This window comes from Corvus cornix, chromosome 3 (assembly GCF_000738735.6).
Source record: "Corvus cornix cornix isolate S_Up_H32 chromosome 3, ASM73873v5, whole genome shotgun sequence".
Classification (NCBI taxonomy): domain Eukaryota; kingdom Metazoa; phylum Chordata; class Aves; order Passeriformes; family Corvidae; genus Corvus; species Corvus cornix.
In genome coordinates, this window is record NC_047056.1 from 90,263,818 (window position 1) to 90,275,966 (window position 12,149).

The window sequence follows — 12,149 nt, forward strand, 5'->3', positions numbered from 1 at the left end:
TTGCTTTCTTTTCTTTGGAGAAAGCTGAAAAAATAATACAGACAGAGTCTAAAATTATTTCCCATGCCTATCTGGTTTGGTCAGCAACCAAAGAAATCAGTTGTTTAGCAGACAACACAAGGTCTTTCCAAGGTTTCTCAAGACTCCAAGACACAACACAGGTTTCCTTCTCCATAAGAGTGATTCAGAAAAGTGAGCTGCCATCTTGCTGTGGGATGTAATAGTAACACCATTGAACCACTGGGCAGAAATGACACCGAAATCATTTGCCAGCATGCAAAATCTGCCTTACTACTCAGTCTGTATTTCAAGGGTCTGAAATTAATTTCTGCCTAGTAAGACAGTATTAAGCAGTTTGAATCAGGAGTTTACTTTTGCTAGGATACAACATGTTATTTCTTTGTAAAGTGAATAAGGTTTTGTCTCTTAAATCTATATTGTGTTTATATGTTTATAATATGTATGATATATTCCCAACTTATCCTCTTGGTACATGATATTAAAGGTAATACTGAAGTGTTCATTCACCCTGATATAAATTTTTCATCATTATACGCAGTTTTATTTTTTTTACTATAGCAATCAGAAAATCTTTAAAAATTAACATTTGTGATTGATTACTGAAAACAAAGGACAAAAATATTAATTTTTGATTCCAAGTAATTTGGCTCAGCCTGCTTTTTAAATTTCTTTTTCATATTATTTTTTAAAGGGAGTAGAAGGATTGAGTGGAGAACGAGGAGAGGTAAGTATTTTTGCAATGATAAATATAGTATTACAAAATTATTCCATTTGTTTCTGCAAATTATGTGATCTGTAAAATGTGTGTTTAGTCTTACTTCTGTACTCATGTCTATAAGCAACAGAAGAGAAATTGAAAAATACCAGAGAAGAGAAAGACGTATTAGTTAAAAAGAGACAGAATGAAATATACATTTCATTAAAAATTATTAAAGCCAAGCATATACTTTAAGAGAATTAAAAAGCCAAGAAACAAACCAATAAAAAAAAAAAGAGAGAAAGGACCGGTTGAACAGAGAACATAGCTAAAGAAAAAAGAATCTTTGTGTTGCATGGTGTTGAAAAATTGGTATTTAAAATATTAATTTTGTTGGTTATTATTTATTTCAATATTTTGTAAAATCATTTTGTAAAATCATTGTCCCATTAATCTAATTCTCCTTCAAAATTTCTTAGATATTTTTTGTTCAACCTTTTTCATTAAAGTGTTTTTGCATATCAATAGCGGATGCATTAATTGGAAGTTCCATTCTGATAATTAAATTATTTTATGCATTTTAACATATAAATTGTTTCATATGCTTCTGTGATTCTATGAAATACTTCATTTGCAGTTTAGCTTACAGGTGTTTTGCTACATTATTGCCAAAACTGGTAAAAGATTCTTTGTATACTATTGAATTAGTCTCCTTAAATATTGTAAATCATGGCAATCATATATTTTTACTGGAAATTAATTTAAATGATTTCTTACTATGTATTAAACTGTAATGATGTCATTGTGTTTACCTATCAAACCTATAAAATTATTTTATTTTCTATTTCTATAAAATATGTTTTTTGTTAGACTCTGATTTCTTAATAAGTTTCTTCAGCCTGTAAGTCTCAGCACTTACTGAGCTCTTTTCCTTTCTTTACTTTTCTTTGCCAATAGCAAGGGTCAGCAAACAAGGCCACACATGGGATGTGGTTGAGCATTAAAAGACCAAGATACACTGCAGAAAATTTTCCCCCTACAGTTTCATTTGCTTCTTGGCAAGTTCTTCAGGCAGTTCTGCTGATGCTTCCAACATTTTCTCCTGGTGTTTTTATACTGGCTTCTTGCCTCTAATGTTTCTCTACAGTTGATGTGATTTCCCCAGTATCCTCTGGTTCTTAATGCTTTCTAGCCCCTTTAACATTTAGTTCAGATAGATCAACTTCCAAGTCTTTTATGTAAATATAGTCCATAGTGGTAAAAGGAATTAAAATTAAAACAAAACAAAACACCTCCTAGCTATAAAACCATTGTGATTTCAGATCTCAGCACGTATAGTTTCTAGTGTAGCTACATAAGCAATATGTGTTTATCTCTGAGCTTTGCTGACTGTTTAAATGAAAAAAATACCTTTGCAATTATGTAGTAGAAATGAGCAAGTACAAATCTACATGCAGTAACTAAGAGGATCACTTCTCTGTGACTACAACATTCAAGATGACAACATCAAGAAAATAAATTACAACTACAACTTTGGAAGAAGTTGTATCTGAATTACATATGACTTTTGAAGGTATGGTCTGCTTTTCAGGTCATCACCTGAACTGGCCATCTTTCCAGCAGTACTCTTAGGCACTTGAATGACACATGTCACATTTTGTCTCATTTCTCTGTTTCTTTAAGAGCAGGTACTACCTGTCTGATTTTACAGGCTAGCTCATAAAACTGATTAATCTGACGCTGAATTTAAAGCTTGCTACCCTGTAGTAATTCCTGTAGAGAACTCTGGGCATTGTTACTAATATAGACCAAGCCAGGAAGCTTTGAATTTTTCTAATGTCAAGAATTTTGATAAGTAATATAGGAAATGTTACAAAGTAATATAAATACCATAATTTAAAATTCAGTGTAAGTCTATGGAGACTGTATGCATGAGTATTTCTTAAACTTCTATTATTTGCTGCAATAAGTTTGTCATATATAATAGTCCTGTTCTGTTTACACAATTCCATCTAAAGTAGTTGGAAATGGAAAAGAAATTTTTGCAGAAACTGATAACATTATGCAGAAGCTGTGAAAAAATGGGAGGAAATATCTCATAAGGGAGCAAACATGACTTTAATCTTGGGCACATACTGATGTTCTGTTGGCTCCAGAGCAGGGAAAGAGTTCCACATGAACTATTGCAGTAGGTAATTCCGTACACAGAACCATTGCTTTGGTGAAGATGTATCAAAATACTTTCCAGCATTTTTTTTCACCTTTTCCACTGAAGCAAATAGACTACAGTTACCATCAATCAGATGGGAAAAAAAAGAAACAAAAAAATCCCTAACTGAAATATATGGGGTTTTTTTGTCTTATACACTGCAGATATAATGTAAAAGGCTTGATTATTATAGTAAGTTCTCAGGAACTTCAGTGGTGCCAGAATTCCACATTCAATTTTTCCGGCCTTCTAAGGATTTTAACATACTATAAAAATTTTTCTAATTCTCAGAAAAAAGTTATTAAAAGCTTTCCTTCCATGTGTTTATAATGAATACTATTTTTTAATTTTTAAGTTAAATGGGTCTTTAAAGTTAAGAAAAGGTAATTTATTTCTAGTTCTCTTCGGTGATTTTATCTGAAACATCTACTAAGGAATCTGAAAACTTGAATACATTGTAGTAAAATAGATCTCATCAATATCAAGTTAATTTTCACTGACATCACATTAATTTTATGAAGATCTTCAATAAAGATTTCTCAAAATATGTTTGTTTGGTGCTACCTAGCTTCCAAATGATCTGTGAACATATAATTGGCTTTTCATTGATTTTTCATTCCAGAAAGGTGAGAAAGGAGATCCAGGCATTCAAGGCATCAGTGGACAAAAAGGAGAATCTGGTGTCCAGGGTTTGATTGGACCTCCTGGTCTCAGAGGTCAGCCAGGAGATAGAGGACCCCCAGGACCACCTGGATCAGATGGAAAACCTGTATGTATAGGACTTCAAACTTTCAATTTTGGGTACCTTAAAAACCGCAAAGAAATGTGTGCTCTGTTATTTCAACTGTTTTCTGTTCCTTTTAGGCACGAGAATTTTCAGAAGAATTTATTCGACAGGTGTGTTCAGATGTACTGAGAAGTAAGTTTGAAAGCTTCTTTACTGTTGTTTCCTTGTTTGAAGTGCTAAAGAAGTTTCCTGATAATTACAGAACTTCTTGAAAGCAACTTCCGTATTGCCGATTTATCCCTTGTTTTCCTATACATGTTGAACTATATTTCCACATCACAGGTTCCATACTTTACCATCTTGATTTCTAAAGGTATTATATTCTCTTAAGAGAGGGAACTGATTTTGTATTAGTGGTTGGGGGCAATGCTTCTACTGTTACAACACTTTAAGCAACTTTTTCTTTGAATTCTCCCAGCCCAGTTGCCCGCCATTCTCCAGAGTGGAAGACTACAAAACTGTAACCATTGTCAGTCCCAAAGTGCTCCCCCAGGACTTCCAGGACCACCAGGTCCAAGAGGCCCTGAAGGCCCAAGAGGATTTCCTGGTTTACCAGGGAATGATGGCATTCCAGGGCTGATGGGCATTCCAGGTCGCCCTGGGGCTCGTGGGACAAGAGGTAGAGTGTGCATGTGTCACAGTGCTAAAGGCCTTCATGCCTTGGTTTTCTGCTTCTAGTTTTGAATGGGATTAGTGCAAGGTGGAATAAGAGAATAGCTGGGCTTGTATGGGTGAAATTGTGAACATGGAGCAGTGTGGATGTTTCACCGCTTTCGGGGAATGTGTGAGAGAAGAAAGAATACAAGAACGCAGCCAGATAGTTACTGTTCAGTTCTACTATCGTCAAACTCTGTTTTGATCTTTTTAGAGAGTTCTTAGTCTCATGTAAATGTTTCTGTCTGCATTTAGATTATTTTTTTAGATCAAATATGCCTAGACATAGATTTCATAGTATTTCCATGTTTTCTGGTTTCTTTTCTTCCAAACTTGTTTGTTTCTGCTATTTTAGGGAACAATATTTATTCATTGGCTACTTACTATCTTGACATCCAGCAACTTTTATACTCCTTTTGATTTCCCCACTTTTTGTCCTTTTGTTCTTTTCATCTCAAAAGGATTTTTATGATTTGTTATGATTTTCTTAAACATTCTGGATTCTTCTTAGGCAGGCTAAGGTTTATGCTATTGGGTAACTCAGCTGTCCAAGCATTCCAGCTGATTTCTGTGATGTATTTGCAGACTTTATATTAAGTATATGTATGTACTCTTGAACTAGAGCAAGAAACTGGGTGGAGTCCATAATTTGGTAACTGGTAGCATCAAAATAATCAGGAAAGCTATATGAAATACAGCTAGCTAGTAATGTGCCAGTGGTAAGCAGACAAATGGTTGGTAATTATTTACTTCCTATGTGACTTATTAACTGTGATCTAGCACACCAAATTCATTTTGGATGTAATGATGATTTGCTTGTACTGTTTTTATAATTTAATCTCCAGTAGGAGAATATGCCATTTTCCTCTGGAGCTGACACCAGCAGTTCTGGCTATTCCATAAGAGTTGGAAAAATAGTTATATGTTTTTATGAAGAAACTGAATTTACTGGGTTGTACTAGTGTAAGAGAGCTCGTATTTTGACCCTCACAGTATTTCTCTAGTGGAGATTTAATTCTGCTCTGTGTGTTGTGGGACATTTTCTATATATTCTGTATTCCACAGGGATTATGATGAAAAACTTAAACCTCCTTCATACAACTTACTAAAAACTTTGTTGATAGGAAGGTAATGACAGCAAATCTCTTAATTACCTACATCTATTCCCTCAGCTGATAGTGGCTGTCTGCTTAACTGTTGCTACATCAGGTCTAAATTCAGTAGAAATTAGGATAATTCAGAACCCTGTCACACTGTGCAGGTTACAAGAAAAGGCTTGTTTTAAATCCCATTATTTGCTTCTGAACTATTACATATTTAAGTCAATAAATATTATCAAATGCTGATTTTTGACTTCATTGGATGAAAATGACGTGTAAAGATATGCATGTGTTTGCTAATTCACAGGACTGCCAGGGAAGAATGGTGCAAAAGGCAATCAAGGAGTTGGTGTTCCTGGGATCCAAGGCCCCCCAGGACCTCCAGGTGAGGGATGGTTCGGGTGCGCAGATTCAGTGCATGCTAATAATTTTTTTAAATTGTGGTTTAGAAAAAATGTTGATGTAATTTGGAAAAGTTTACATAGTTTGTACACGTCTTAATTACCACATATGTTTTAGGGTAATGCCTGTCTCTTGCATACCTTATAAATTGCGATATAAGACATTATTTGATATAAGACAGTGTCTTGGTTTTGAAAGACAGGTGTCTGCTAAGGAAGGCAGAAGCCTCCCTTGAAGTGGCAGATATAACCCCTTTTCCTCCGAGTTATTATAATTTTGAGATCAAGGGCCTTTAGGCAAAGGTGTGGGAAATAGGAATAACAGTTCTTTACTATATCTATCTATCTATCTATCTATCTATCTAACCAGTCCAACAAAACAACAACTATGGCAGTAACAGCAAACACAAACCCAGTGCCAGCCTTCTCGGCTGTCGGGCCCTTTCCCCTCGGGTGCAGTTCCGCTCGCAGCCGGCAGGGGCGCTGGCGGCTCCCGGTGAGCAGGGCAGGTGCGATGGTTCCCCCGCGGCTGCAGGGGGCGCTCCGGAGCGAGCTCGGGAAACCCGCGGCACCGGTGCTCCGGGGATCCCAGGGAAGGATGGAACAAAGGTTTCACAGACCCCACACGGCTGGCCCCGGTGTCCGGCTGGAGCCTCGGGAAACAGCAGGCTGGAGCGGCAGGAACGAGCACAGATCCCAGAGGACAGATGAGATGTACCCAAACGGGGAACCCCCCCGGAGGTCGGGCAGGCAGGGCAAGCACGGCTACAGCGAGGCAAAGGCTCGAAGCAGCAGCGGGGCAGGGCGGCCACAGCCCAGCCTCCAGCAGGGCAGGGGAAAAAAACCAGCTTTGGGATCCTGGCGTTGTTTCCAGCAGAAAAGAAAAAAACGGCCGAAGAAAAGAACCAGCAGCTCCTTTCTCTGCAGCTTCTCTCTCTGAACTCCGAGAGCCAACTAACCCCACACCCAGGTGAAAACAAAGGAGTAGCCAGGCCCACCCCACCCCCAAATGGCAGCTCTTTTTGTCGTTCTTAAATACAGCCATTTGTCCCCTAGCAACATGCATATGGGAAAAAATTCCTTTAACAGAAAAAAACTAGGACTAAACTAAAACCCCAACAGATAGGTCCTGTAGAGATTGGTATCTGAGACTGCTGTTTCTTGATAGATGGACCCTGAAGTCAACCATTATCTGAAAACTGAGCCCTGATATGATGATGTGACTTTTAAGCGGTGCTGAGTGAGGGAAAATATTCTTCCTAACATCAGTGTATGCATACAAAATGTAAAGTTGAGTGTTTGGAAGATACAGTAGGGCCTGATTCAAAGCCAGAGAAACAAACAGAAATAGGGGGACTGATTCTTGCAATGGTGGTTCCAGATTATATGATAAAGTAGAATAGTGCACTAAAGCAAATTTTCATATTTTCCTTTAAAAGATATTTTTATTTAAAGTGTTTTCGACATGCTTTAAAAAACATCTTTATGAGATATCATGTTGTTTATATAAATATATAAGCAGTTTGTGATAAGAAATGTTTTTTGTAGGAAATAAAATTTTCTTTATCTGCATACTTCACCAAAGAGCAGGAGCATTGTGGGTCCATACTTGCTCATTTTCATTTTAATGTAATGTATTTATTTATTTATTGCATTTGTGTTATTAAGGTCCTGAAGGTCCACCAGGGGTGAGTAAGGAAGGACGTCCGGGAGAGCGTGGGCACCCTGGTAAAGATGGAGATCGTGGCACTCCAGGAATGCCAGGACCAGCTGGACCCCCTGGAATTTGTGACCCATCATTGTGTTTTAGTGTAATTGTGGGGAGAGATCCATTTAGAAAAGGACCAAATTATTAATTTGTGATATGATAATTTAGAGGAATAGTTACGGTGCTTATCTTTCATGGTCTTTCAAATCTCAGGAAGGTGACCAGCAATAAGCCCATAAGAAGGAACAAAAGTACCTCTGACATTAAAGAATTATAAATAATGATCTCAAAGGTTATACATTCCTTTAGACAAGAAACTCCGAAACTCCAATCACTTTTTTTTATACCTTGCACTGGTTGAATCTCAAGTGTTTTTAAAGAGATTATCAGTTTTAATAGAAATAAAATTAACAATAATAGTTGGTATTTAGTATTTAAGGTCTTATCATTCTCCTTTTATCTCTTTTTACCAAAGAACGTCCTTTGCAAAATTGCTGGAAATACCACTGGGAGCAGAATTAGGTCGTAAATGGCATTGGTCAGGTACAAATAACTGTGAAATTTTTCACATGCACCCAAAATACACAGTATTTGATTTTTAAAGAATATGGCTGGCTTTGATATCATATGTGTGCAAATTTCATTGCCTTGTGTACATTTCATATGTCATAGCTCCAGGTCTTCTGTGAATGAAAGCATGTATCAGATTTTTATGAATTAAGACAAATACTTGCACTCATCATGGAAGAAACGTCACCTATTTTGCCCTGCAGCTCTGCTTAAAACTAAGGTGAAATGCAAGGGTAGAACTACAGGTTCAAGAGCCAAGGTTTTATTGAAGATGGTGCTGTCAACTACTAAACGTCAAAAGCTTTCATGTGGGTGATTCAACTCCTATGATAATAGCATTAAAAATAAAAAAGAGCAAAAGACTGGCATAGCTGACTTTCAGCTATGATTTAACAAAATTAAAGATTAAAAATATTTGTACAACCCCAATGTAACAGTTCTGTGTAATGAAGTATCAAATTATATACCCTTTGCTGTTTCTCCTCAAGGACTGCGTTGCCAAACTGAAGAAGCAGGTTTACAAGGAGAAAGGTCTAACTGGTGGCTGACCAGCTGCAGTGTTTGTTATGCTGTTTCCTTTTTCATTTTAAGCCAGCTGTGTGTAATTTTCATTGTATGCTTTGCTAATTAAGTGTATTGCTTGCTTTTACATAAAGAGCAAAGGCACAGTTCCCATGAGAATTTAAAATCCATTTCTTAAATTAAGGCAGAGTCCTGTATTGAAGTTAACCGGTACTTCATAAATCACTTTTTCTAATGTGTTGTTTTTCTGTTGTCCTAGTATCAGAGACTGTTAATATGCTTGACATTCAAGGTAAAATAAAAGACACACTTTCTAGTAAGATGTATGGTGCTGTGAGTTACGAGTCTGAGAGGAAGCAAAACCAAAACCAACCAAACAAGAGCAAGCCAGAAGGACCTCTGGCTGCAGTGAATACAAACAGAAGACCAGAATTCCTTACCTGTAGAAGAATCCTCTTGATTTTCAGCCAGTCTGATTCATAGCTTTGTTTACGATTTCATTTGATCAAATTAACACATATATCAGGCTTCAACTTTAAAAGTAGTGGTGGTTTTGTCATCCCATTAGTCGTATTTGACTAATATTTTGAGAGTTGTTTCTGAATGATTGACTGAGGATCTATGAGTAATTTCCAGTCTGCATCTATTATCTGGCCCTTTCTTGTAGTTTTTGATATGTCTGGCCAATTTCGATTTGAGCTCAGCTTTTGCTTTTCTGTCTGCATTTCTGTGCACTGTAGCAGTGCCCTTGTAGTTCTTGACAGGTGTTTGTCTGCTTTCCAGCTGTGGTACGCTTCTCTTTTGAGCAGACTCGGAAGCTCACAGTTCAGCCAAGGTGGTGGTCTCTGCCTACTTCTCTACCTTTAAAGGGGATGAACTGGTTTTGTACTTCCCGGAAGAGAGCTTTAGAAAAACTCCCTGGCAGGTGGTAGCTCCTTTATCCCTCATGGAATTTTCCCATGAAATCCTTCCCAATTTAGCTCTGAGAGAGCTGAAATTTTCTCTTCTAATTTAAACTGTTTGTTCTAGTACTAACCTTCAGTGTGCTCCAGTTCCTCCTGTTTGTTCCCCAGGCTGTGTGCATTGATATGTATACACTTGAGGTGGTTGGTCTTCTGGTTGTCATCTTGTCAGGCAGCTAAAGAACATTTGTCTTAATTTCTTTTTTTTTTTTGTCCATGCAAATAAAAGAGATAGTTACTTTTCCTCTGCTCCTTCTGGTATGTAAAGTAGCTCAGTCTGGCCTAGCATGAGTAGTTCTGTACAGTCCTGCTCAAAGAGTACAGTCTAAGCTAGTTACAGCTTTAAAGCAAAATCTCATGTTGGACCTATTTTATTTTGTATGATAAAACAGTAAGAAAGACTGATTTAGTAAACTAAATAGTTAAGAGGCTTCATTGAATGTAAAACCAACTTCCAACCCTTGATCTGCAAACGGAGGAAATTTGAAGCTCAATTTATTTAATTGCCTAAACTGCTGAGCTGCTTGGATGCTTTGAGCTTTAGTGCTGCTGTATCTTTGGTATTGTGCTCTGAATTTCAGTCTGTGCAACTGTCACATTTTTACAAAAAGAATTTGGTTTTGACAAACCGGAATTTTCCAGAGGACATGCTAGCCATCTAGTCTGTGCAGGTGCCTTTTAGAAAGTTAGTAGTAACAATGTAACTTAAATAAATGAAGACAAACCCTTCAAAAATGTACTTCTCCATTGTTAAATACCCAGGAGCAGGATAGGAAGTGTCTTGCATCCCATTGAAATGCATATGTTATGAGCCTAGGAACCTGTGATTTCAGTTATTGCTCCTTAAAAGAGTTTATCAAGACAGAGTTTAGCAGACTTCACAATCATTTAATTTTCTGACTTCATTTGATATAGTGGGATTATATGGCAGTGTAGGTGTGCCCCAGCTTGTATCTTGATGGGATCTTTTAACTGAGAATATATTTCCAGATCTTCATCCGATTCTGTAGTAAGAGGTTAAACAAATGGTATAAACTTGAGGATTATCCAATTAATGATCCACAGGAGAGAGACTTTTATTTACTATTGATGCAAATGATATGAGGTTCTTGCAGATGTTGATCTTCAATCGGAAGCTGTGAATTAAAAAATTCACAGTTGCAACGTGGCACCATCTAACTACCAGATGTTCTCTGGAAATAGTTACTAGAAACTGTTTACTGACTCTTACTTACTCTCCTCATGATAGTCTTTAAAACTGGATCTTGGGCTAATTTTTAAGCAGGGGGAAAGATGCAAAAAGAATTTGTGGATTTTTTTAGTAGCATCTTGCTGTCTAATCTTAAGAAATACTCTTGCTGGTTGGTCTAGCGCCTGTTGGTGTCAGTAGAGGAACTATGATTCACTACACTAAATTTTTAGTATGCCTTCAACTCATAATATGTCTGTGTGCAAAAAATAGATTTAATATTTACCACTTTACTATGCTCATTGATTGCTGTTGTCTCTCAGATGCTGAGGCATGTGCTTGGACATAAAGATGCAGAATGGAAAAGTATTACTGTGGGAACTGGATTTTTTAATGAAAGCCTAGTGCTGTATGGATGGAGCTCAGCAATTTTCACCTCTGAGAATCATGATCTTAGAGAAGTTTGGAGTAAATACATATGGAGTGATGTGTCTATATATAAATATATATGATTTAGTAAAAGACCAGATGTCACAGATGGTTTCCACATGTGCAGATTTATTTGGTGAATATATACATGCATATACTGTGTGTGTATATATATGTGTGTGTATATGTACCATTCTCAGTTCATTTGTTTAATTGAAAGATATCATAGTCTTAAAAATAAAAAAGTAAAAGGATAAAATAATAAAATCATAAAATCATAAAATGTCTTGGGTTGGAAGGGACCTTAAAGATCAGCTAGTTCCAACCTCCTGCCATGGGCAGGGATATCTCCTTCCACTAGACCATCCAAACTGTCCTTGAACACTGTCATGGATGGGGCATCCACAACTTCTCTGGGCAACCAGTTCCGATGCCTCACCACCCTGACAGTATTTCTTCCTAACAATCCCAATTCTCTTTCTTCCTAAGAGAGGTGCTCCATCCCTCTGATCATCTTGGTGTCCCTCCTCTGGACTTGTTCCAACAGCTCCATGTCCTTCCTGTGCTGGGAACCCCAGAGCTGATGCAGCACTGCAGGTGGGGTCTCACCAGAGCAGAGCACAGGGACAGAATCCCCTCCCTTGCCCTGCAGGCTACGCTGGTTTTGGTACAGCCCAGGATGTGTTTGGCTTTCTGGGCTGCAGGCTGACATTGCCAGGCCAGCAGCTCATCCACCAGCACCCCCAAATCTTTCCCATACTGGATCTGCTCATCCCCCAGCCTGGATTAATACTGAAGGTTGCCCTGACCCAGGTGCAGCACCTTGCACTTGGTCCCACTATACACCATGAGATTCCCATGGGCCCACTTCTTGGGATTATCCATGTCCCTGAGGATGGT

General features: G+C 37.6%; 1 protein-coding gene across 3 annotated transcripts in view; it reads left to right on the plus strand.

Annotated features, from left to right (window-relative positions):
* The window catches only part of COL21A1 (collagen type XXI alpha 1 chain), a 95,550-nt gene extending 86,559 nt beyond the window's left edge, over positions 1-8,991 (plus strand). For all 3 annotated transcript variants that reach the window (XM_039569545.1, XM_019290911.1, XM_019290914.1), the window contains 6 exons: positions 713-745; positions 3,550-3,696; positions 3,792-3,846; positions 4,133-4,333; positions 5,776-5,853; positions 7,538-8,991. In XM_039569545.1, the coding sequence (XP_039425479.1) occupies positions 713-745; positions 3,550-3,696; positions 3,792-3,846; positions 4,133-4,333; positions 5,776-5,853; positions 7,538-7,725 (702 nt within the window). In that variant the 3' untranslated portion in view covers positions 7,726-8,991. The remainder of the gene's footprint in view (positions 1-712; positions 746-3,549; positions 3,697-3,791; positions 3,847-4,132; positions 4,334-5,775; positions 5,854-7,537) is intronic.
* Positions 8,992-12,149: the final 3,158 nt, after the last annotated feature.